At 37.8% G+C, this 24,831-nt stretch overlaps 1 protein-coding gene across 1 annotated transcript in view; it reads right to left on the minus strand.

Annotated features, from left to right (window-relative positions):
* Window positions 1-517: 517 nt before the first annotated feature.
* Window positions 518-24,831, minus strand: part of LOC138184726 (uncharacterized) — a 45,942-nt gene continuing 21,628 nt past the window's right edge. The window contains exons 2-10 of the mRNA XM_069122960.1: window positions 7,425-7,785; window positions 6,892-7,176; window positions 6,522-6,795; window positions 5,553-5,757; window positions 5,231-5,415; window positions 4,602-4,797; window positions 4,229-4,441; window positions 3,387-3,617; window positions 518-3,307 (exon numbers count right to left, since the gene is read on the minus strand). Coding sequence (XP_068979061.1) covers window positions 3,138-3,307; window positions 3,387-3,617; window positions 4,229-4,441; window positions 4,602-4,797; window positions 5,231-5,415; window positions 5,553-5,757; window positions 6,522-6,795; window positions 6,892-7,176; window positions 7,425-7,785 — 2,120 coding nt within the window. The 3' untranslated portion in view covers window positions 518-3,137. The remainder of the gene's footprint in view (window positions 3,308-3,386; window positions 3,618-4,228; window positions 4,442-4,601; window positions 4,798-5,230; window positions 5,416-5,552; window positions 5,758-6,521; window positions 6,796-6,891; window positions 7,177-7,424; window positions 7,786-24,831) is intronic.

Below are 24,831 nucleotides of genomic sequence, written 5' to 3' on the forward strand. Positions count from 1 at the left end.
AACATTCCATTTTCAATATTTTATATATCTTTATGTATTTTTACGTCTCCAAATTTCCTATAAGTGCATAAAAATCTGCAGTTTTTTAATAAACGTCTAATCAAATAAAATTAAACACCAATAACGAAAAATGTTATTGAAAATGTTTAAATATCACGTTTAACCAGGTTACGAACTAATATATTTCGAAACGAGATCTCTTGAATGTTCCTTTCATTGAATGTGACGCCGTTAGTTATTCGGAAGAGATCACATATCCGGGTTAAGCGTGCTGTTCTCCTCTGGCTTAATTGACTGAATCTGAGTACCGCTACTTTTGCAACTTCATTTAACGCGGAACTTGTTAACGTTAACGATAACAGTATTCTAGTTTCATGCATGGTCGTTGTCCTCGGTTTTTAAGAAAGTTAGGTCAGCATCTTATCACGTAGCATAGTGATAAAAGAATGAAATGATCTTTTATAGACCATGCAATGGAATTATGAGATTTTCATCGACAAAAGTAAAAAGATAGTCGAGCTTTTAAAAAAAAATTTATTATTAAATGTACATCTTCACTTGATAACGGCATATACGCGAATTACTCGCTTAAATACTACCTGTACAAAAAACACGAAAACTCATCTCTTCATGTGGACATTAACCGCTGAATCTGTCAGAAATTTTCGTTGCATAAATTATTATTAGAAATGTTCGACTTTTTGTATATTTGTCAGTGAACATTTTGGTTAAGCATACTGTATGTTTTTAGTGACACTTTTCTGGACATTCAGTGACAATCTCTGCTAGTTGATCTTATAAAAGTGTATTTGTACGTTATAGATCCACCATCAAAAGTGTATAAATAAGTTAAAAGGGGAAGAAAATTAATTCGTAACAGAAATAACATGCAATATTTCAATATCCTTTGTCAACACGAAACTCGTGTAGAGAAACAAAATTTTTTATAAATAAATAGTGATTGAACGTCTGACTAACGACAGTTCTTCGTTCTCGAAAACTTGCCCTTATCGAACACGTATCAAAGAACGTTGCCCTGAGAAATTCAAGGCAGGCCAATAAAAATAAATGGTCTCGCAGAAAAGATTCTGAAAACGAAGATTAGCGTACGTGTTTTATCTTTAACAATACCAAAGAGAGTACCTCTGGTTGTTATTTCTTTCCTGTTAGACAGGTTGAGCTTCTCCACCATAAATTACGTGAAATAAATCACAGGGGTTCCATAGCGGGCCGTGCAACGTCAGAGACACTCTCTTCTACGAAACAAACGTGCTATCATCGCTAAAAGGAGACGTCATAAAATACATATCCGTATAGACGACGTACACCATGTTAATCCGTCAGTGATTAAGTATCGCCACGATCGAGTATTTCGTGTTTTAACGGTTTCGTCGAGTGTATTTAGCGAAATGAAATAGAAGAATATTATCTACAAAACGGCGAGTATCGTAACGTGGTGCACGTGTGTTTGTCGTGCGCGACTCGCGAGGATGCAGTTAGCACTGAGTCGTGATCGCTCTCAACGGTCATCAAGCGTTGTAATTGTGAGTTACGAGTAATTGTTTTAACATGAATTCTCTAATATCGTGATAGAATAAAACAAAAAAATAGTAGAAGGAAAAATGGAAGCACCATGAATAAGTGTAGAAATATATAGGTATGTAGAAATCAGCGACAGCAAATCTGTCTACGTGCTAATGTTTGCTTATTTAACGATAAAATATCGACTGTCATTCGAAAAATGGTTAAGTACTATAAGAACAAGTACAGCCTGAATATACATTATAGTTGATCGAGTATTGATTCAAGGATTCAATGTTCGCAAATGACCAATGAAATGGTTCACCCGCTGTGTTAAGCTCAGCGAGGAATCGAACGTGCCCGAGATTAAGTCAAAATTTCATGCTGAGCAAAATAAATAATGAATAGTATCGTAAATCGTTAATTTCTAGAACAAAAAGAGGAAGGCAAGTAATGACGCAGCCTGGCGCGTGCATTTCGTAAAAGGTGAACGGAAATACCGATACATCCGCGGCTACGTCGAGAAATTTCTTCGACACTACTACGATCTTCTTTGACACTAATTATCTACGAATATTTTTTGTATTTTTTTTCTCATTTCTTTTAATTCTCCACATATTAGGTGATACGCTAAAGTTACCTTTCCTCCAGTATGTATATACCCTAACTGCACTACTTGAAATGCTGACAAGGACAAGAACGAAAGCCACGTGCGCCAGTTATGGGCACGAATTTTCCTTCCTAACTAAAAAGGCCACTTTAGGAACCTGCACTCGATCCAGCGAAGCGTTTCGTCGCTCGTGTATCGGGCCATTTCGCTCAAGCTAGTGGTCTACGCTCATTCAGATGAAACGGATCGAATTTCCTTAAACAGCGTTACTCTAATGATCGCTGATCGATCATCTCACGGTGAAAGGTTTCCACGCCGTGCGCATTGTTTTCGCAAAGATTCCTCCGCTCGCCATTTTATCCCAAACAACTCCCACGTTAATGTCTTGTTAAAATGTAACACAATTATTTCTACATTATGTACACAGTTACAAATGTTAGTAACTTTTCGCGATTTCCTTTTGGCAACCGGCTGAGGATACTCTCGAGTGTCGGTGTATAGATCACCGGCGTCACATTCTTTCTTGTCACGTAATTGAAATGGGGCGTTGATTCGCGTAAAGTGGCAAAGTAAAGCATCTAGGACATAATAAATATTGGCTGTTGCCAGCGAGTGGATTCGTTACCGTCTTTTGGGAACGATCGCCATTGCGGCAGCAAAAGGGATGTCTGTTGGTGTGCCTGATTAAGAACTCTTTTTCCGCCTGTTCTCCTATCGTTTGATTCATGAACCTCGTATTTTCGAGGACCATGAGTCTCTTTTACTCTCTTCTTTCACTCTGACTCTTTCTCTCTCTCTCTCCTTCTCTCTCTCATACATTCTTTCGCTCGCTCTGTTCCTCCATTTTTTTTGTTTCTCGCGTAAAGCGTTCTCTGACGAACGACCCAACGAGAGGAAGATTTACGAAATAGATTCGCTACAGCATACTGACTACTTTACAGGAATACGCTAAAAATATCGTGTATGCTTTGGACCGCCTCTAATTTCTCACTTTCCTTAGGATGGATCAGTGAAATGAGTCTAATAACGATGGCGGTGTTATGGGCGGTAGGTGATCTCCGCATCTTGGGAAATTCGGCGGCACTGGTGGAAGATCGGCATGTGTTCCAACGTGTAGAATTAAATTCATTCCGATAAGGATGTGGAATAAGAAATGACAATGGAACAACCAGTATCCTGAAAAGGAGAAATGACGTTGAATGATCGCAATGATTTGAATTATAAACGTGTAATCGTGTTGCGCAGTTTCGCTTACCAGGATTGTCTGCGCGGAAGCGGAAAATGACGTAGCCGTTGTTTGGAACAGCTATAGTGTCCTTGGCAGGTGGCAAATTGAACTGTCGATTGAGAAGACCCCTTTTATCGAGATCCAACGCGTGTTTCAGATTGATCTTCTTCACGTTTTTGTCCGGGGAGCGACCGATACCGATTACATTGAAAGCGTAACCGTGTAGGTGGAAGGGATGCGACAGATTGGGTTGCTGAACTGTAGAAAAATTAATCAAACCATAGAATTACTTTCTATATATCCAGATTTGTAAGGGGTATATGCACTTGGAATTTGATTTACAGCAATACAACATCAAGAAGCCACGAGTCTGGATTTTATTTCTAGAACTCAATATTTCTAGGACTTTATACATCTTTAGAAAATCCCAAGTGTATTCCGTCTTCATCGAACACGAGAGAGTTACGAATGTCTGACGTTACTTGTTATTGCTCCACGAAATTAACTTCACAAACTGATGGACTAGCTAACGAAATAAAATCCCAGCGAGTTAAGACAATGCTAGTGTGCATATGTATGTATTGTATATGAAGACTATATAAGAGAAACGTGTTTAGTCCGCTTTTCTTGATTTTCTAAATTTCACGTTACCTGATTGGTAAAGGAAAGCATCTTAGTATGAAATTGAAGTATTAATAATATATATAAATTTATGAAATTTTATGAAAAATAAGAGAATGATGAAAATATGTAGATAAAATTTAATAAAAGGATATTGTCTTGATAAAATGAAAAATATGACTCATCACGTTTTTGTTCTACGATCTTCATATGCTTCCAAAGTTCTTTTTTTTAAAAAAAGATCATACCTTCATCTACGAGAACCACTTCGACGACCGCGTTGTGCGGGATATCAACCTGATGGGTGCACATGCAGTTAGCGCCGCAGTCAGCAGGCCTGTTGTCACCGTTGCAAAACTGTTCGGGCGGGATATCGTCGATTTGCGAAAGCGGAGGCGCCGGCGGAAATGTGAACGAGATTTCATCGACGAGAGAGATTACATGATCTCCGGTCGGGGCGACTGTGAAAAGTACAAACGCGGAATGATAAACGGCTTGGTTTGAATTCCATCTTAATGGATTCGATGGTAATGAATTCTTGCGACAGATCAAAGGAAAAAGAAGCCATCCTTTAAGAAAGGAACCTAGTGCGATTTTGAAATCGTCCGTAAGGCCGCTTACCCAAGAATCGATTATACGTTTGAGGCTGGAAGACTTCTTCTGGCCTGTAGAAGAGGAAGCGGAATGGCAAGAATATTTTCACATCTGGACGTTGTTGAAGAATTCCTTGATCAATTTGACGAGCATTCTTCAGCTGGCTCACGCAAATCGCGTCATCTCGTTGACGATTGCAAATCGCGTCCAGAGGATTCAGTACCTGCAAGTAAGTGGTTTGATAATCAGGAAAAATCGAGTCTTTTTATCTACTACTGGTAAGACAGAGAGTTCTTCGATTTCTGTGTTATCTATAGTTGACTGTAGCTGATAAGTATAAACGATACATATAGATCATTGACAAATTAGTTTCTTGATTTATTTTAAATTTCCTAAGACATATTCTTCATTCCATCAATTGCCTATAGATATTAATGACAAAATTCTAAAAATTATTTTATTTTATTGAATCTTTTTGGATCCTTTCCACCCATAGAAACAGCCTATTCCCATTATCTGACTTGGAGAAGTACTTTATTGCACTAATTTGGTTTGCTTACTTAACATTTACTTTGGTTAAATTCCTGCAATTAAAGGAACTACTTCTACTCAAAGTATGGCTCTTTATTTAAAGTAATGACACTTGTGACACTTACAACACCTTGTGGGAGACCAAAATCGTAAGTTGGTGCCGTAGTAGTCGGTTGGTAAGGACCACGAGCGTATCGTAGTATGGCCAGCTGTTGAGCACGCGGAATACCGCATTCGCCGAGCGAACGAACTTGAATCCAATACGCGCCAACCGGTTGATCCGCATTTATTACGAAGTCGTATCGTTCGCCTGTAAATCATGCAAGTAGATACTTCACTTTCACAACCATACCTCAATTAAAGTCTAGGAAAATAAAAGCGAATGCGCTTTCCCTCTGATCTCGGAGGGTATAAAAAATCGAGTAATAGAGGTTAGAGGATTTTTACCGGAGAATGAGATGATCGTGTCCACGGTGGCTGGCTGGACTGCTTCTCCGTCGGTCGCGATCACGGTAAGGGAGTGACCTTCGAACGTGATCTGAGATGGACAGACCGATCCAAAGGAATTGATCAGTCGGAAACGATAACGACGGCCGGGAGTTATAGTGAACACCTCCAGGGGTGTATTCGTCATGAAACCGGTGTTGGGATCCTGCGGACAGAAACGAGTTCTAGAATGTCTCGCGTCGTTTGTATGGGGCTTCATCAGAGTTTCAGCATTTTTTCAGTTAGTTTACGGACTGAAATATGAGATCATGGGGATGATTGAAAATTTATATGCTGATGGAGGTCGTGTTTTGAGTGACGAGATTTATTAAAATCTAGTAGAGAAATGAGAGATTTTAGATGCGGTGACTATGGTATTCCGTCATTGGAGTGATTGGAAATTTATATGCTAATGAGGTTCCTATTTTGGGTGACAAGATTTATTAAGATAAAAGAGAAGTAAAAGAAAGTAAAATAGGGTATGTGCAGTGGTAAATAATTTTTCTACACGATATAAACATTGAAATATGAAGTCACTAGACTAATTATACATTTATATATTAATCAAGATCCTATTTTGGGTAAGGAAGTGATCATTAAAAAATATGAGGAGAAGGAAACACAATATAAAAGATTATGTAGTTATGAATAATTCTTGCAAATAGTTGAGACACTGAAATTGAGACTGATGAAATAAGGTTCACCAAAATGATGGAAAATTTATACGTAAATAAGGTTTCAGTTCCGGGTGAAGAAATTTTTATTAGGATGTCCAGAGTAATGACAATTAGAAACAGACTCAGAGAGAAAGGAAAAGTGAACGAAGTAAGGACATATATGATTACGACTTAATTTATAGGTATCGTAGATATTTTTCAAAGATGGAAAAACAAGACATAATATAACGAGGATAAATTTGACGATTCGTACCCTGAATTGCCCTTTCCCGTTGATCAATACGCTTTCAGGCGCTTGACCGGTGTTAACTGCAAGACGACCAGGGAAACGCTCGGCCGCGTTCTCGTGGAACCAGTCGCTAAGAAGGACAACGTGGGTAGTGAGATCGTAGTCGTAAAGGTTGCTGTTAGGGTCTTTGCTTGGTGGTTGACGTATTACGATACTTCCGTAGAGACCGTCTATTTTCTGTAATCCTGTGTGAGCATGCCAGAAATGCGTACCTTCGTTCCCAGCTAACCATTGGTACCTATGTGTACACACGCACGTGATAAATGTATGAAAAGAAAAGCGAAATGTTTGGAAGGAAAAGCGAAATGAAGAAACAAAATTGGTTTATAGTTACCTGAATGTGCTACCCTCCTGAATAGGACATTGCGTTACAAACGGTACACCATCGTAATATTGGCTTCCTCTTTGCCATACACCGTGCCAGTGAATGGTAACTTCCATACCTTCGATGTGATTTTCCACGTCAATCACGACTTTGTCACCCTGACAGACTTGAATGCTTGGTCCCGGAACCATTCTATTCGCTGTTAAAATACCTCGTTCCACGCCATCTGCTAAAACGCACTGGCAGTCGCTCCAAACGACGTTAGTTGCGTTGGGGGTGCAAATTTGGCATGCCCTATAAATTATGGAAAAATATTAAAATTGCATAAATTTGAGTTTGGAAATTCAAATGTCTCAATTTGAAGTTTGAGTGTCTAATAGACTAAAAATTTGAAAGTGAATTAAAAAGTTTGAGAATTTAAATGTAGATTTGTTTCTTTATTATTCTCAACTCTGTTTTCCTATCGCAGCTAAGATGTTAAGAAAGACTTTTATATTCATGAATTTTGTTCTTGGCTGAAGATTCTGAAAGATGATACTCACGCTCCAAGTACAGTGTAGTACTCAAGGGTGAAATGATAGTAGCATATCCTCGGAGGTTCATTTTCGCGACAAGCTCTGGCACACTCGTCCGGCGAGGAAAGCGCCGGATTTCGTCGTAATTCAGCCGTGGCGCGTTCGCTATAGTCAAGGGGTCTCGTCCTTGGTGGCCTGACAGTCACCCCCCGACTACCAAGATTGTCGATTCCGCCGAAACCACTTCTAAATACGTTACCGGTCGGATGGGTCTGCACCAAGCCATGACTCGAGGGGAAAAAGTCGGCGCTATCATCGGTAAAGATATTGCCTGTCTTAATAGTTGGAGTCCAGAAAGAAGACGCTGGCGTCTGATCGGCGATCACATCTGTAATTAGTCGTTCAAAATTAAAATTAAAAAATGTAAATTTTAGAATTTTAATTTGAAAGTTAAAATATCTGAATTTAAATTAACATTTAATTCGCTATATCTAATAAATTACATAAATGGTACGATTAAAACAACAGTGTCCTATTTAATTTAAAATTAAGAAAACTGGTTTTACAGGATATGAGCAAAGGTGATTTAAAGGTTTCGAATAAACGTAGAACTCAATACGAAGAGAGAAGCTGCCAGCAAGAACACTAAGAAAACGATCGACAGGTAAACTGGAAGGTGCTTTTCTTCGGGTATTTCGCGATATAATAACGCGTAGGTGAAAAATATTGTAGCAGAACGAGTATAAGGTACAATACAACAGATGTAGATAATTAACAGTGGGTAAACGATACAATCTATTCCTATTTATAACAAGTAAATACACGTTTCAACGCTACAGCATTTCATAACTATAACAGTTACGACGATGGTGATGCGACATATTATAAACGTGCAATACGGCGCCTAATATTGTTTCAACGCTACCATTATGACGATAGATGAAACAAGCGTGGCACAAAGAAAGCAACGAGACTTGCAAAAAATTCGAAAGGTTCTCTTGTATCGTTTCACGTGGTATGTGTAAAAGTTACTCCTCGATTTATAAGGAAAAATAGCCCCGATTAAAACGAGCTACCGGCTCCTAATGCACATTCACAGTCCTAAAAACGATCATTTATCTCGAGCGTGCTTGTCGGTTCAATGCTACAAAAGTATGCGAGAGAAGGCGATTTACGAGAGAAATTGTTCTCGGGTACAGACGCAAACTCTCGCGAGTCAAGGTGGACGTTATCGTTGAATTATCTTTATCTTGACCCTCGACGAAGATAGCGAATAGATGATTTTGTTGTGCAACTAATAGCCTGTCCTCGTTGCTTCGATCGTGACAAACGTTGAGAAAGAAAAAAATTCACCGTCCCCGAAATTGCATTATTAGTCAATAGGATAATTATTAGCAGGTACAAAGAACGATTAACACATTAATTATAAGGCTACAGGTCGAGTTATAACCACGAGGTGTGCGGCCAAGGATGAGAGTAACGCGCGAGCGTACCACGATTAATTTGATGGTCACCTTAGCAGCACGCCTCGTGCTATATTTTCCCTTTAATTATCGCGACGCTCGAGTGACTTTCGCGAGCGGTTTTCACAACATAGATGCCACGGCCCGCGGCCACTCGGATACCCAATTATAAAACACCGTATTCGTAATTTATTTTTCTGTTATTATCTCGGATTTCGTTTCAATACCTCAAGCAATTCTGATTTTATTTCGATTACATTACTTGTTGGTTTCTATGAAATATTCATGGGAAAATCAGTTTCCTTTTGCAAAATTTTTGTTAACGTTTGTAACATTGTTTTTCCTAGTTCTTTTACAAAAGGAAACTCAATCTTGAGCAATTTTTTTCGCGTATAATCCGTTGCTGTCTGAAATCGAAATGAACAGAATTCTAACGGAGATAATTTGGAACTTCTATGAATATCATAGTTTCGGTTAAAAATCATTGCCGAGCTAGACGGTGCTTTACAAACCGGTTTTGCCACGTGAAAAAAATCGTGAGCACGAGAACGTTAAAAAAGGATCTGAAGGAATTTCGGATTGCGTAGCACTCGCCGCGGCTTTAAAGTTCTCGTAGAATGTTGATCTAGGGTAACGTTCGATGAATAAAAATCACGCGATACACTTGCCTTGCCGTATTTGTTCATTGCCGCGGTAAAACCGCCGATGTCGCGTGGGACTTCCAATGAAACTGGAAAATCTGATGTTACTCATGTAACGAGCGTACAATACTTTATTGCGAAGAATGACATTGATGGAAAGTAGAGAAAGTTAAATATTCATCGATAAAACAGCGTCGATTAAATATACATACAATATACATCGATTGAACACTGGAAAAATTCGAAAGCTCGATATACATTCATACGTACTTATTTTATCTGACAAGGAAGAAATTCTTTATTCTTAGAACTGTATCAAATACTGTTCCTCTAAGGGATAAATAGTTTCCTATTTGTCATTAAAAAAATTATCATATCATCTCATAAGTAATCGTCAAAACATGTCTTAGTTCTCAGATGTTTTAATCGATCTGTATTAAGATCATATGAATTTTCTATGAAAAAATGTTACGTTTTATTTCAAAACGTCTTCCGCTGTTTAAGACTCATAAGCAATATCAAAACCGTGTGGCGTAATAGCGTAATTAATAAATTTCTCAGTAGAAGCGTTTTCCTATTTCTTAATAATGACCTTCATTGTGTAAAACTTAGAACTGGTACGAGAAACGTTATAACCTGATAGACTAATTAATCAAATTCTCCATGCACGATTGACACTATTATTTACCTGTACCTTTCTATGGGAATAAGACTGAGCAACGAATTGACACAAGAACTGTTTTTGGATATTTAACGATCCTGCGCAACTATTCTTAAAGGTTTATAGTATTGTAATTCAGCGTTCTATCCGGTCGCACGCCAGGCGGTCGGCCTCGTCCGCAACTGGCATAGGCGTGCATTATTTACGACCCTACACCGAACAGACATCGTGACGTAAAAATTCTTTGCGGATGAATTATGCCGCTCGCTTGGTATGCGAATTTTTTTCCCAGACAGCCGCGGTACATCTACAAAGCTTTGAACATCGCGTATAAGCTTGAAAGCTACCATTTGTCTAAACTGTACCATAGCTTTCGTGGCCAACACGATGGCAACCACGCTCTTTGAATATTCCACGAAGAAGACAGAAAATAATGCAGCGGAAAGAAGTACGGAACTACACTATCTCGATTTTTTCTCAATACGTTAAGTAAGCGTGACTATGAAAACTGTTGTTACCGAACGAACCATCTTTCACAAATCGAGAAGGCAAATATAAATTTGAACGTAAATTATCATCCATTAGGCCACACTACGAACTTCGTGTTATTTTGATCATTTCCCGCATCTAGATACATTCACGCCTGACATTTCTTCGAAAGTATATGCAAATCGCTGTTCGATCAATCCGTTTTGCAACGTTTCCGCGTAAAAGTTCGCAGCGATGCGATTGCTGGAGAAATTTCTCTGAAGGATCACGATTTCTTCTTCTTCCTAATGCTTCTAAGCTATTTGAATTGATGGATTCTGTCGATGAAAAAATTGAAATTTATAATATATATACATATATAATGTTCGATAATTATTGCATTCCACGGGGTTTCCTTGAGCTTCGTTCGCGTTACCAGCAAATTACTTGTTACCGATTGGTACTAAACGAATGGTCGATAAAACAAAGCACGATTCGCTTGAAAAGGAATTCTGTCGCAACGGCATTTTAGTAATCGATACTTGGACTCGCAATGAGTTCTCGTTAATGAAAAAAAAGGTCTATAAAATAGATAAGAGCATAAGTGAAGCTGGTTTTTCGCTCTTCTACAATTCCCGTAGCAATTTCGTAAACCATTCGATTACCTAACTGAGTAGGTAAGAAAAGAATGTAGATTAAAATTTACTGTTGTCAGAGGGTCGGTAAAACTCTCAATTTCAGCACAGTTCAATGTAGAAAGTTTTGCATTTATTCTCTGATTTATCGTTCGTCCGGAAGAACACGATTTGTCACATTGTTGCGCAGCTGGGAAGCCATTAGCAACAAGATAATGGGACGAAAAATGTGAAACACGAAATTAACAGGATCTGCTATAACTTGTCAGATTAAGATAATTCCTCGGATAAATTCCAAGCTACGAATCTCCAGGTAATCGTCGAAATATTGTAATTTCGCGAAATATCGTTTTATATCTAATGCCACGAGATTATCGCTCGAGCATTGTATGGCTACTGTTCTGTGCTAAAGGCGATGTAAACTCGGTAAAGACAAATAATATACGAGGACGTTTACAAGTGGTAAGAATAGAAAGCGTGAATAAATTCACGCATTTAATGATTTCTGTGATTCGGATTTTGAAATACGTGAAAACTGGTCCTGCGTGAAGGCACGGGATGCGTTAAGAAAACGTCAAAGTCACCTGCGCTACGCCGTGTTTCAATTGGTCTTTAAACGACTTGCACTTATCGTTAGAAACGGTCGAACAAATTTGTCAAAACAACATTGTGGCTGCGATGCCGCCCTGACGGCAGACTTTCACTGTATTTCGCACGCCACCTGTAATGACGGATCTCCAGTTCGATGTGTCATCATCTGACGTCTCGTGGATTGTGTTCTATTACGTAATTTTCATAGGTTTATGTAAGATGGAACTCGTAAGGCAACGCGGTTTACATAATATACCGGCCGCATGTCTATGGTCGAACTCGCAGACCGGGGTTAGAGAGTCCACCTACGTCGGCTGACTAGAAACCCTGTCACGCGAATGCCTTTTATGATGACACTGCGATAAAGCAATGGTCGTGACAGTCCAGTTTGTACGTCATGGGAGGAAAGAACAATATGAATGTATAATGTGTCCAGCAATTCCTTCAGTCCTTCGTTGGGGAAATGCTAGTTTTGTTGTTAGTCAAGGTAAGAGTACGGTTACGGAAGGGAAGATGGATCATTGTGAAAGAAAGGTAGAACTGAGTCAAATGAAATGACGAAAGAAACGATGTTTTGGAAGGGTTTTAGGTCACTTGTAGTGGCTAAAAAAGGTATTGGCGCATTATTGTATTTATTATGGCATTTAATACATTAATTAATTAGGCCAAAGTGAATGAAATTTCGTATGATTTGATGGTTCTTTCGTGTAGCTATAATAATTTGATACTATGAAAATTAAATGTAAAACCTGGTACAAAAAGGCTTGCTTAAAAAATAAGGATATGTTTGTGTGAAAACTGGATTGATGGAGAAATTGTTAATAATTTATTTTAAGACTTCTTCACATTAGTTCGAAGTAACTCGATTTCAAATTTATGTTTATAAAAGTCAAGTGATTTGGCTAATGAAAACCAGGGTACTAAAATTTGAAAGGATAATTTCAGTTTAGTAAATAACAGATTTACATTAATAAAGTAATTTAACTGGTCTGAACAAGGCTTAGAAAATGTCTTAGGCTTAGAAATGTAGTCTGGACAGATCATGAGAGATATTCAGATTCGTAATATATACATAAATGAACACGTCGGTTGTCAAACTGATGCGAATCAACGAATTGGAAGCAATTAAAGAGATTTAAAATTAAGACATCTTTCGAGGGATTGGTGTGAACAAGCGGTATTCGAATAAGGTTAACAAGGGTTAAGAAGTAAATAAATTAAATTGGGGTTTGAACGCCGAATTTCGATCAGAGCAGCCGAGAAATTGACAAGAAAGCCGTGCTTCGAGATGTGTTTTCTTAAATCTTTCACTTTCATTTCTTTCATCGAACATGTCAGGTTAATAACATGCACAACGAAATATATTTCACACTTGCGCTGTCTTATTAACCTCTATTTAAGGAGTAGTTAATTTGGTATACGTCAAAACCTTCCACGTCACCTTAACATCTTAATTTAGAAAATCTTTCCAGTTACGCCATACTTATGCTGTAATTGATCGGTTATACAATGCCGTCTTCCACGTTTCATTACATTAACGACGAGTTTCACGAGTACTGTACGATGTAATAAGCCAATTGATCGACTCCATTGAAACTAATAGTTTAATTAATAGATTGATGAAAAATGAGATAAATATTCAGAGGAATTGAAATGGAAAAAAACTTCACGAAAGAAAAATTCCTTTCATTTATATGAATTAATAATAGTACGTTCTTTTAATTGTAGAAACTTGCAAACGTAGAATTTCTAGTTTACCATTACTATAAAATCACCAGTTGAAAACGTGTTAATTTCATCGTTTTCATGTAGATTTCATGATACGAAACTCTCGAATAGTATACGTTGCTTTTAAACTGTTGTAATTTGCGCGTGCTCTTTGTTCTGATTCAGTATTCTTATAGGCGATCGATCCGTTTCACACGCTCGAAAGGATAGTTCGAAACAACAGGACGCCGAACTGGGACAAAGGAAATAAAACGGGACCATTGGCAACGCTTAAATGTCAAGCCTTCGATGTTGATCGTGTCACGAGTCAAAGTTTGTCCTTTCCTTTGGTATGCGATTGAACTTTGGTGTCGTACTTGAATAAACAGGGGAACGTTGATGCGCGCAAAACGAACGTTCGGTGTCTAACCTTTAATTAAATTATCGGACGGATGGTCGTTTGTTTCATACTGCTCGGGCAGATCTAACGAGACATTAAACTGCTCTTTCGAGATTTATAGTGAATGTTATATAGTTTCACGTCGTTATATTATTTTATTAATATTAAACGTTACATTATTTGTAATTATAATATTATTATACATTATACATTATATATTAATATATAATATTATTATATATACATTTATGTGAACTACATTTATTTGAATAAAGCTTTAATTAATGCCTGATAAAATGAACTGCTGTCGGTCGAATCCAGTTATCTGAATGTGACCAATTATATAAACTAGTTGCTTCCCAAACAATAAAAATAGAAAAGTAAAATTAAAGTAAAAAAATTTACAGACAGATCTGACTACCTTTATCAAGCGCAGTTTATTCACGGTGTTTATTAATAATTGTGATAAATGTGAGTATCGCAACGTGCAACGGTTGTTCGACAATATATCGTATTCGCGGCTAGATTTGCAAGCGCGTAAGGAAGTGAGAGCAGAATTCAGCGTGTTGCGTGAGGATATTACGGTTTCGTTTTATTACGTATCGTTAACGATCGTGATAATTATTTCCTGCACAATTAGATGATTGAATTATGCTCCTGTTGTGTAATCTATCAATATTTTTTATTTTTTTGTAAATAAAACGTTAATGAAATGCTCTCAGGTGCTTTTTTTCTAACACAATTATTTTGAACCGCAGAATAATCGACGAAGAAGTGACTAACTGTGCATAAGATTCGTTTCGTAGGCGGACCGTTATTCGACGATATTTGCAAGATATTTGTAGTCACGAGACTATACATAGTCACAAAGGCTCATCGCTCTAAAGTTCAAACAAAAGGTAAAGTTCAAACAAAGTGAGATCGTAACGGAATGCTATTGATTCGAGGCTTAATGTTGCGCCTTGATCGTAGTTTCGCGTCCTCGTTCTTACTGTCGACGATCGAGCGATCAAAATGTCAGACTGTTTATATTACACAAAGACACTTTCGTGTCTTGACATTGTAAAAAATTACCTCACTATCCTTCGAGACTATTAGATAATAACGATAATCTATTATTATATTATTGGAATGAAATTATTCCAACTATTGAACCATCGATTACTCGTCCGATTCAACCTGTTCCATATACCTTGACCCGTTTACATTTCGACGTTTTTACATTTGTTCACGAATAGATCAAACAATCATGTCCAACTATTTCCTCGATATCTATAGATGGAAACAGACTAAAAACTCTATCCTAATTATCACGCTGCAAAAAGCCACTGCATTTATCTTATTAACATTCCTTGCTCTTTTCCAAGCAACGCCCTTCGAGAACTCAACTAACGATACTTTTTATCAGCACAATAAATAAAGAAATAAGAATGTCGTATATATATTCCAGTGCACGTGAATGTCATAGATATTAGCGTGAAAAAGAGCAGATTAAAGGATGCTGTGTATAGCTTGAAATACAAGCTAAGATAGAAAGCGTGATGATCCGCGAATGAACTTGGCCTTGTCCTTGTCCTCGTCTCATCTTACGGAACACGCTCGACAAGCGTTCCTCGAGTTGTGCAAAAGCTAGGTATTGTGCAAACGGCAGGAGAGCGTCAGAAGGTGAAGGGAAGGTTCAGCGAGTGTTGCATCGCGTTCGTTCGTAACGTCGGCGCCGCATAAACACCGTTTCGATTGCGCTAATGAATGTAATAACAGTTCACTCCGAACGAAAGCTTTCTAGTCATCGGAATTACGTCTACATAGATTGCCGTGTACAATTGAACGCGGCCGTCTTTTATGTCTCACTTTTCTCTTGCTTTCATCAAACCTATCATCTGCATGATTTATGCGTCAACGTGATTGTTGTTTCGCGCGGCACCATTGCGTGGCGTTGGTTTAATAAAAGCCACCGTTTCTTGTCCGGTTATTAAGTCGTTTTGTTCATTTGCTTCCTAATGTTTGACGCGAGATGAATGGCCTTCGTCATCTATCATCTGTTTTTTATGCTTTTGTTTGTCAAGGCGTCGCCTGCAGATCACTCCAAAGCAAACAACTCATGACAGTTGTATATTTCAAACAAGATATATTTCAAACACTTTCAAAATAAGATTGCAGATATTTTAACGAGGCGTATAACTGGCCATTTCTGGGTTCCATTTCCGTGTGTTTATACGACGTGCTGTTTCCCGGAGAGACGTCCCCTCTGTGATCAAACGTACACGGGTTTAAACGATTTCGTTGTGTACACCGGCGATAAATTCACCGTATAAACGAGGCAATCGCAGCCTGGTCAAATTAATGACTCGGTGGAGCGGCTGACGCAAGTGAAAGGCTTACGATCTCAGGCGATGAGACACCGGAAGTACGCGTGCACGAGCTCGCCATGAAATTTCACGGCCGATTCTATCATTAAAATCGCCCTACTAACGTCCAATGCTTCGCTTTCCTTGATTCCCCACAGGTAGTATACTCAGACCGGCAGCTCACAGGGACGAAACAAAATGTGTATGTACTTTCGTCGAGAAATGTTCCGTGAAATTACAGCTCCTCCCACGTGTTCGATTACTTCTGTAATGGGTGACGTATATTTTTGTTCGTATTTTCTCATTCTCAATCATTTCACGTGAAGATTGTTTCAAAACGATCAAAACGGTTCTATACTTTCTAGTGGATGGAAATTGATCCTGTACATTGAGATACATCCTATCCTTTCATTTCAGTACTTTTATAATGGATGATGTATAGTTTTGTACATCCTTAATCACTGCACGCAAAGAATTTGCTTAAAACGATCAGAAAGGTTCCAATCTTTCTAGTGGGTGAAAATTGATCCTTTCTATTGAGATACCTTCTGTCCTTTCGTCTGAGTACTTCTATAATTAATAGGCGATGCATATTTTTGTTTATCTTTAATCACTTCAGACAGAGGTTTGTTTAAAACGATCAAATAGTATCTACATTTCCTAGATTGAAAATAAGTCTTCTCGAGTTGAAGGATATCTGTTTCTTTCTTTTAGTTCTAAACGTTTAATAATTTAATTATTAATTACGCGGCGAAAGTCGATGGTTTTTACGTGATGCCAAATTGGCTCTTTCACAGAACGCGCCCCTTTTAATGAGGCTGTAAATGTCAGAGTCATAAAATCTGAACTCTGTTATGTTTTCCAAATACTTTTCCTTATAGTCGTTCGTACTGTCTCCGCGAGTTATGTACGAAGACATAATTCAACTTTTACGATGAACATTTTATGCGTTTCCTTTCGTTTTTCTCCCGGATACGCGAATTGGTATAAACAATTTCTCGGCTAATCAAAAGTTTGTCGTTTTATGTTTGCAATTTTCTGGGCGATTATTTAAGTAGGTGTCTCGGTAAAACGCTTTTGGACCTTATTCTGCCGTGAAAACGTTTATTAGAACCCCATTCAGGCTTAATTACACTTTACATAGTACATATGGCTTTATAAATCTATTATTTTCGAGGTAAATTTCACATCCGTAATATCGACTATGATAGTGATCGGTAACTGCATTTCACTTTATCAGATATACCTGGTGGAAATTAGTTTTGATTGCTTGGCGGAGTTATTCGAAAATTACTTCAGATATCGATCTAATTTTTTACGTAACGAATGCAAAAAGTTTCCAGAGATTATCGAAACAACATTCTATAATAGTTATTATGCAGTACGAATGTTGATGCATTTGTGGAAAATTATATAAAATACGAAATATACAATAGAACGTTTAAAGTAAAATATTTATTTCTGAAGAAAAGGGAAGGGTAATGAAAGGAGCTGGTTAAAAAGAGACGTTATTGTAAATGAAATTTATTCCCGACTGTGTTCGACTATTTCTCTAAATATCTATAATATTCGATTAACGAAGGCCGATTGAAAGATCGACGACTGTGGTGAATTTCAAAATGCATTAATTTCAGAATTTTTTCAAAGTCCAAAGCATTGAATCCAGGAAGCTCCAGACATCAGAATCTATTAAGTTGTAAACTTCGAACGTGAATATTTAGGAGCCTCTGAATGGCTGCGAGGGATTTTAGAACGATAATTACGATATTTAGTGAGTGAAACAAGTTTCTGTCTAGATTCTATTTTCATTTAGTTACATTCGTAAAAATTCAAATTCTCATAAATATCCGCAGTCCGCTAACAACGTAAAACGAAAGACTACTCGAAGCATTTTGTCAGCGTCGATACAAGACAATTACATTGGAAAAAATAATGTATGATAGAAGATACACGCGCTCGCGTCTAGTTTTGCATCTCGTCTAGAGAGCCTGCTCCTTCCTCTCGTTCGCACTTTTATTTCCATCCGTTCGTTTCTTAGCGAGACAGACAGCCGGTTGATGACTCGCGGTTTATTTTCGCCAGGATACCGCTTGCAGGAATACATGAATCATGATTGCTGCCTACGAAATACATGTACACAACCCCTCGACATGTCGTTCACCACGCCGGAATGATTCTTCTGATGTCATGGCATCGTTCATCCCGCCAATGTTATGCAAAGATGAGGCGGGAGGTTCATGAGATTTCGTGATTTCCGTGGCAAAGGTTACATTGTGCCAGCGGATTATTTAATAGAACGTACGGATCTCTTCGTGCAAATGTTTTGACGGGACAAAGAGTCGCGTCAGTCAGAAAATGAACAAAGAAATGGTGTAATTGATCCTGACGAATATCCAAATACAAACGTCGTGCAACTTGAAGAATTATGCCATTGTGAGGTATTTGGTTAATAGTTCCTTGTCAAAGCGGTAGAATACAGTCTTCAAGTATAATCGAATCATTAGTTGCTTAAACTAGTTGCTTAAACAGTTTTAATTTATCGATGGTTATCGCGCAATGATCGTTTTGTTAATTGAGTTATTATCAGACTGCGGATGTTTCAATAAATTTGTATTTAAACGAATTTAATAAGAAATCCAAGACCTAATTAGAAGACCTAAATAGAATAAATTAATTACTTTATTCTTTATGGATTCCCTATCTGTGTTTCTATATTTTTAAAATTTCCATAAGTGCATACAACCTACATAGTTTACGTATTACGAAACCAAAGTGGCACTTCTACGCTTTCATACGCGCTAATCGCTTGCGATACGCTCGGAACTCGTTAGAAAATACGATTAAATTAAACGTATCACTTTTGAAATATGCGTCAAACGACCGTTCCGCAATTTAAACGCGAATACATCGAATAAAACATCGCCTTACATCACACTTTAGATCATAAGTGTTCTAAATTCTGATCTCGTCGAATATTATACGTGGCACATGAGCGCGGGTTAGTTATATTTTCTTTTGAAGCAGCTTCAATTTCTGTAATAGTTCATTTTCGATAGGTAGAAAGAAATAACAAGAAATCCAGCAAGAAGAGCATTGCACACGAATCGGTGCAATTATGCATCGAAATAAATGAAAAATCTCGCTGATTTAATGTCAAATTATCTTTTTGAGCTTGCAGGATGTGAATTTGCGAAATTAGGTTGATATATTGTTGGCAGCTGTTCCACGGAAAAAAGTAGTGGACAAGGGGATAAAGCTTTCTCGTCAATTAGAATCGGAAATCCAGTTTCCGTTCGGTCGCGATTTCTCACAACACGAACCTTGATAACCGTTTGAAAAACAGCAAACATTGCTTACGACCATTTGTTCTGGTGAAACCGCACGGCAGAAGAAAGACATTACATCACGAACACTATTCCTTTTTATCGACTTTCAGTTTACTATTGGAAATTGAGTGTTACTTGCACAATTTCGCGGGTGGGGAAACGCGACAGAAAAATGGAAGAGTGACAGGCCACCGACTTGGCGAAAGGAATCGATCCTTCGTGGGAATTCTTATTCTACATCCATGAACCATACAGATTTTATTTATATAATTTCTTTCTTTTTATCTTCCTGATTTGAAAAGTAGGCTTAAGAAATATTGTAGGATTCCGTTTATATAGACTCCATTTTTTTTTTTTTTTTTTTTTTTTTTTGACAGAATTTTACTTAATATCCGATTAAAGGAACTTTTGCTTTGAACGCTAAGCGCTACTTACGAACGAAAAGTCGTAAATAGTAGGGAGAATGTGAGAATTCTCATTATATAAGTTCTTGTAAACGAAGTTCTATTGTAGTATAATTGGACAATTTAAGAAAGAGAAGTTCCAATTTGAAGATGGTATTGCAAAATGTTCAACAACGTGAAGTCGATATGAATCCACGTGCTGCTGGTGAAATGCAATACGTAAAAGGTACAAGCTTGACATCGTTTTCTTAACGAGGCGCGTTCCTATCTTTCCATCGTCTCCCCATGAAAAAGCGACTGGCTGCATACCCAAGGGAGATCAGGAATCACTTGATTCTTGAATTGAGTTTCTTTCCACCGTAAAACACGTTCAGTCTGATAACCTTACCTTGAAGAACCTAACGAGAGAAATACCATCGAACGACATACTAAGAATTTCACTTAATTAAGTAAAACAAAAAGAGGCGCACGCGTTTTACTGGTTTCACGGTAAAACAAACGCGATAAGATTAAATCTCATTGGATCGGGATGTGACATCAAAATGAATAAGATTGATACTTTTATTACATAGTATTACAAATCTGTTAGCCAGAAGGAATATTCAATTACGCTTTCATAACGAGCACGTAACCTCGTCGTTCGATTAGCTCAACGACAGAGTTGCTGAAAGTAAGTACCGTAACAGTCCATTCGATTTTTTTCTAGCCCGTAATCGCAGCGATCGTCGATTCCTTTACGACAGTCATCTACCAAATCACCTTCGATTCCTTGCCAGAAGCCTTCGATCAAGTTCTATCGACGTTGATAAAAGCGGAAGGCCAGGTACTGTTGTCACGATCGACTTGCACGGGAACGAATCAGTCTGAGATCGGTTTCGTTCGCGTTTGATTGGCTGCTTATTGGCCGAGTAGTGATGCAGAAAGCGTGACACAGTTTCAAAATAGCGATCGTGGGACAGTCGCCACGGAAATGGAGAGCGATCCGGCGATCTACGTACATCTATTATATTTTCACTATTACAGTAGCCTACCACATTTTTTCGGTGCATCCAAGTGTATCATTTATTATAGAAAACTTTTATGTATATATATAATTGTATTATATATGTTATATGAAACAGTTTGAAATTTCATTATCACTATAATGAGATACAACTGTCATGATTATGTTAATAATATATAAAAATTGCAAGTTACCTTTTCTGTTTATTTGATTGGCAATATATATTTCATTTAACGTTAAGAGTCTTATTTTAGATATATAATTTAAATACCAACTCTGACGAGTAGATTTGTGCTTTCGATCTCTGTAATGAAGTCGATCGATCGTTACGTTGATTTACAACAAACCCATATTACGCAATTAGTCTTCGTTTATGAGTGGCAGTAACGATGTTTTTTATATTCTGACATTAATTTTCTCTTCGATTTTTCCGAGTATTATAAATTTGTTTAATGAAACTTAATAAAGTCTTATGGTGGTCTGTTGAGAAACATATTGGAATCTAAGCGCGATGGAAATTATCTTATGACTAATCGAATTTGCGATCATGCAACTGTCAGAAGCACATTTCTCTCACATGCCAGTCATTAATCTCAAGCATCGCTATTAATAAGATACGGACATCCTTTCGAAACATTCGCAAAAATTGTCACTTTTTTTTCGTATACTTAACGATGCCAAACCTTGACCATGATCGGATTAGTTTCTTATTATACTCCAAAGATTGGGTATCAATATTACAATTTGCACTTCTTTTGGTCTACCTAATGATCCCGAGCCTCAACCGCAATCAGATTGGTTTCAAGTTTGCATCTTCTTTCTTTTACTTAACCACCGAGTTTTGACCACAATCGATCTAGTTTCTCACTATACTCTGAACTATTTTCTACTGACAGCACCCAATCTTACAGGATCTAGCGTTACAGATATCTATTGCGTTCCGATGTCGGTAGATATCGTGTTTTATCCGTGTGTATTATGTTACACGCGAAATACCAACTGGTTGTAAGCGATGAATCGAGTCGACAGTGGTTCGATCCTCACCATTGACCTTGGCCAACGACATCGAGGCTCATTTGCCGATAAAAGATGGCATTCGACAGTCAACGACCGGCAGAAAAGCGGTCGAACTAGTTTTGTGTATGCACGAATCATGGCCTACTGGTTTCACCAATGTCAAGTGCACGACGAACTTCGGTCGAAGACCGGGTCCCTCTTGCTTAATACCCGCTTTAATGAACTGCCCTGGCGTTGTTCGCCTTCGAATCTCTTTTCGAGACCGGTACAAGAACCTCGAACTTGCTTCGACGCCAACGATTCAATGTCATTCGAATTCAACAGCGGTACATAAACGAGCTTGGCGTGGGCGTCGAGGAACATAAAAAAAAATAAAAATAAAAGACCTACAAGAAAAAAGGCTGCTATCTTTTTAAAGAGATACGTCCAAGTACGGCGAATTGTTTGGTAATCAACTTAATTAAGCAACTAGAGTTTCGTATGGTTAATGAACCCACGTCGAGACGTAATTTATGCCCGACCAAATGAAAGCAGGCGAACTTTTGATGCGTGGAATGGACGCTACGCGTTGCAATCGAGACACGCACGGTTAATTGAAAACAGCTCGTTGGTCCAAATTCAGGGGTAACGCGCTATAATTAACTGTCGTGCCGACGACCAGGGATTTTTCGTTGGTTCCTAGGGAGTTCGTGTAATTAATCGATACTAACGGAGCGTCCACGGGGATTGCGACTCTCGTGAATTATTTACACGTCGATAATTTCAATTAGATGGTACACGTGGGATTCTATTACTGAAAATCTAATGGAACATCGATGGTTAGTTAACTAATGAATCGTTAATCGGTGGAACAAGGAGGGAAAACGGATCATTGTTTTGTTCCACTTTTTCTGTTTCTTCGTGACCGCGCTGTTTTCCCAACTCACGCTTAACTAATTTTCAGACCTTTATGGAAACTATATCGGGAATGGTACGCGCAATAAAAACAAACGTTCTTTCTTAATGATTCTTTTATTTAAACCTACTCCTTACTTGGCCAATGGAAGTCTTTTATCAATCTTTTAACCTGGGAATATAAGTTTATCTATCACTTGGATTCCAATTCCTTCAATATAATAACTTCTTTATTAAAACATTTCCTGGTTTTTACGTATCGTTTCGTTTCTGTTAAAAGTGAATTACATGATACGATTCACAAGGTTTAAACTCAATATAAAAAATTAACTTTATTAGCTTTTAATCCCGTGGCTATATAAATGATGTATTACTTAAAGAACAGCTCGATTAACAAATTAATTGGGAAACTTAGAAGAAAAGTGACACATATGACAAACTCTTTCATTTGAGGATGAACTACTAATAAATTTACATTTGAATTCAAAAAAGACTATGTTTTCATAAAAAGTTGAAGACTCGTAGTAAAATTCTTCAAACAAATATCAAAACCATTCTATATGCATATATAATTTGTATTGCAAAATTACCAATTTATCTCTGTAAATGTCTCGATAGTTTCACTGCTAACACTTTGCTGCAAACCCTGCAAATACTACAAAGAGATTTTATCGCACATTTCAGGCGAAGAACAATGACAGAGAAGTGCAAACAATTCGATCCCCTTCTCAGTGTCGAGTATGTTACTGGCGAATAGAACGAGCTAATTGTTCGCAAAAGCGGAAGGAAGGTTCGTGGACGCTTTGATCACCGAAACGAACAAGTTTTCACTCGAAGTTCTTCCGTGCAGATACAAGGATCGAGGCCACGTGAAAGGCCTTTTGTGCGTTCTTTAGAGACAGTTCACGAAACGCAACGTGCGTTCGTTTCCCTTAGTTCTCCTCGTGTACCTAAGTTTTAACCTTTATGTGACTGCAGTGACCTAGTCCACCTCGCCTCAACGTTTACTGACCTTTAACGGTACTTTTATCGTTAATGAAGTCAGTAAATTCTCATTGTAATCTCAAGAGTTGTTCTGCTACTACTTTTGCAGCTACGTTCCTGTCTGCTCGAGGGGAATTAAACACAGAGACAACTCGTCCCTCCGAGCGTTCCCACCGATGAAAACGTAATGCGGCTCAATTGCAGACATTTGAATCAATTTGCGCCGATTTACCTGACTTCTTGCGAACAGTCGTTTCTAGGTCATACCTTGCACCGGAACGCTAGGTGGTAGACCTCGTGCTTTCTTAATTGAACTCTAATGGATGATGAATGAACGATCGATGCAATTCTTGGCAGAGATAAACGTTTGTAACGTTACAACTATGAAGAAGAAAATTATCAATAGTCTTTGAATTGAAGAGCTTGAAAACATGAAAACATTTGAAAACATGAACTACAGATCGATGGCAAGTATATGTAGAGGAGACATGGGTATCTTTCTCCAATTTTTATTTATTTTGTAAATGAACAAAACGAACAAAGTTCTTTAGTAGCCATTATAATAGGTATTCGTGCAAATTCATATTTCATATATTCTCCTATGTTATGTGCATACGTACTGTTGCATCTTCAACGTTCGCACAAATGCATAAAGGTGCACAATCTAATAATCACCAATCCAAACATAGCTAATGTTAAAAAACTGAAACTTCCAATACCTAGAATAGGCTCGATTTTTCATCTTGTCTTATGAGCCCTTTTTCCTCGATTAATAATAGTACCTAGCTCTTATATTTTTGAGTATATTTCTTTCATTTTGTTTTCACCTTTCGCTCGTGTCGCAATGCTCTTAGCGGCATACCAAGGGAAATAATTTCCAGAGGTACTAAAT

This window comes from Bombus flavifrons, chromosome 11, assembly GCF_040668555.2.
Source record: "Bombus flavifrons isolate JBK064 chromosome 11, iyBomFlav1_principal, whole genome shotgun sequence".
Lineage (NCBI taxonomy): Eukaryota > Metazoa > Arthropoda > Insecta > Hymenoptera > Apidae > Bombus > Bombus flavifrons.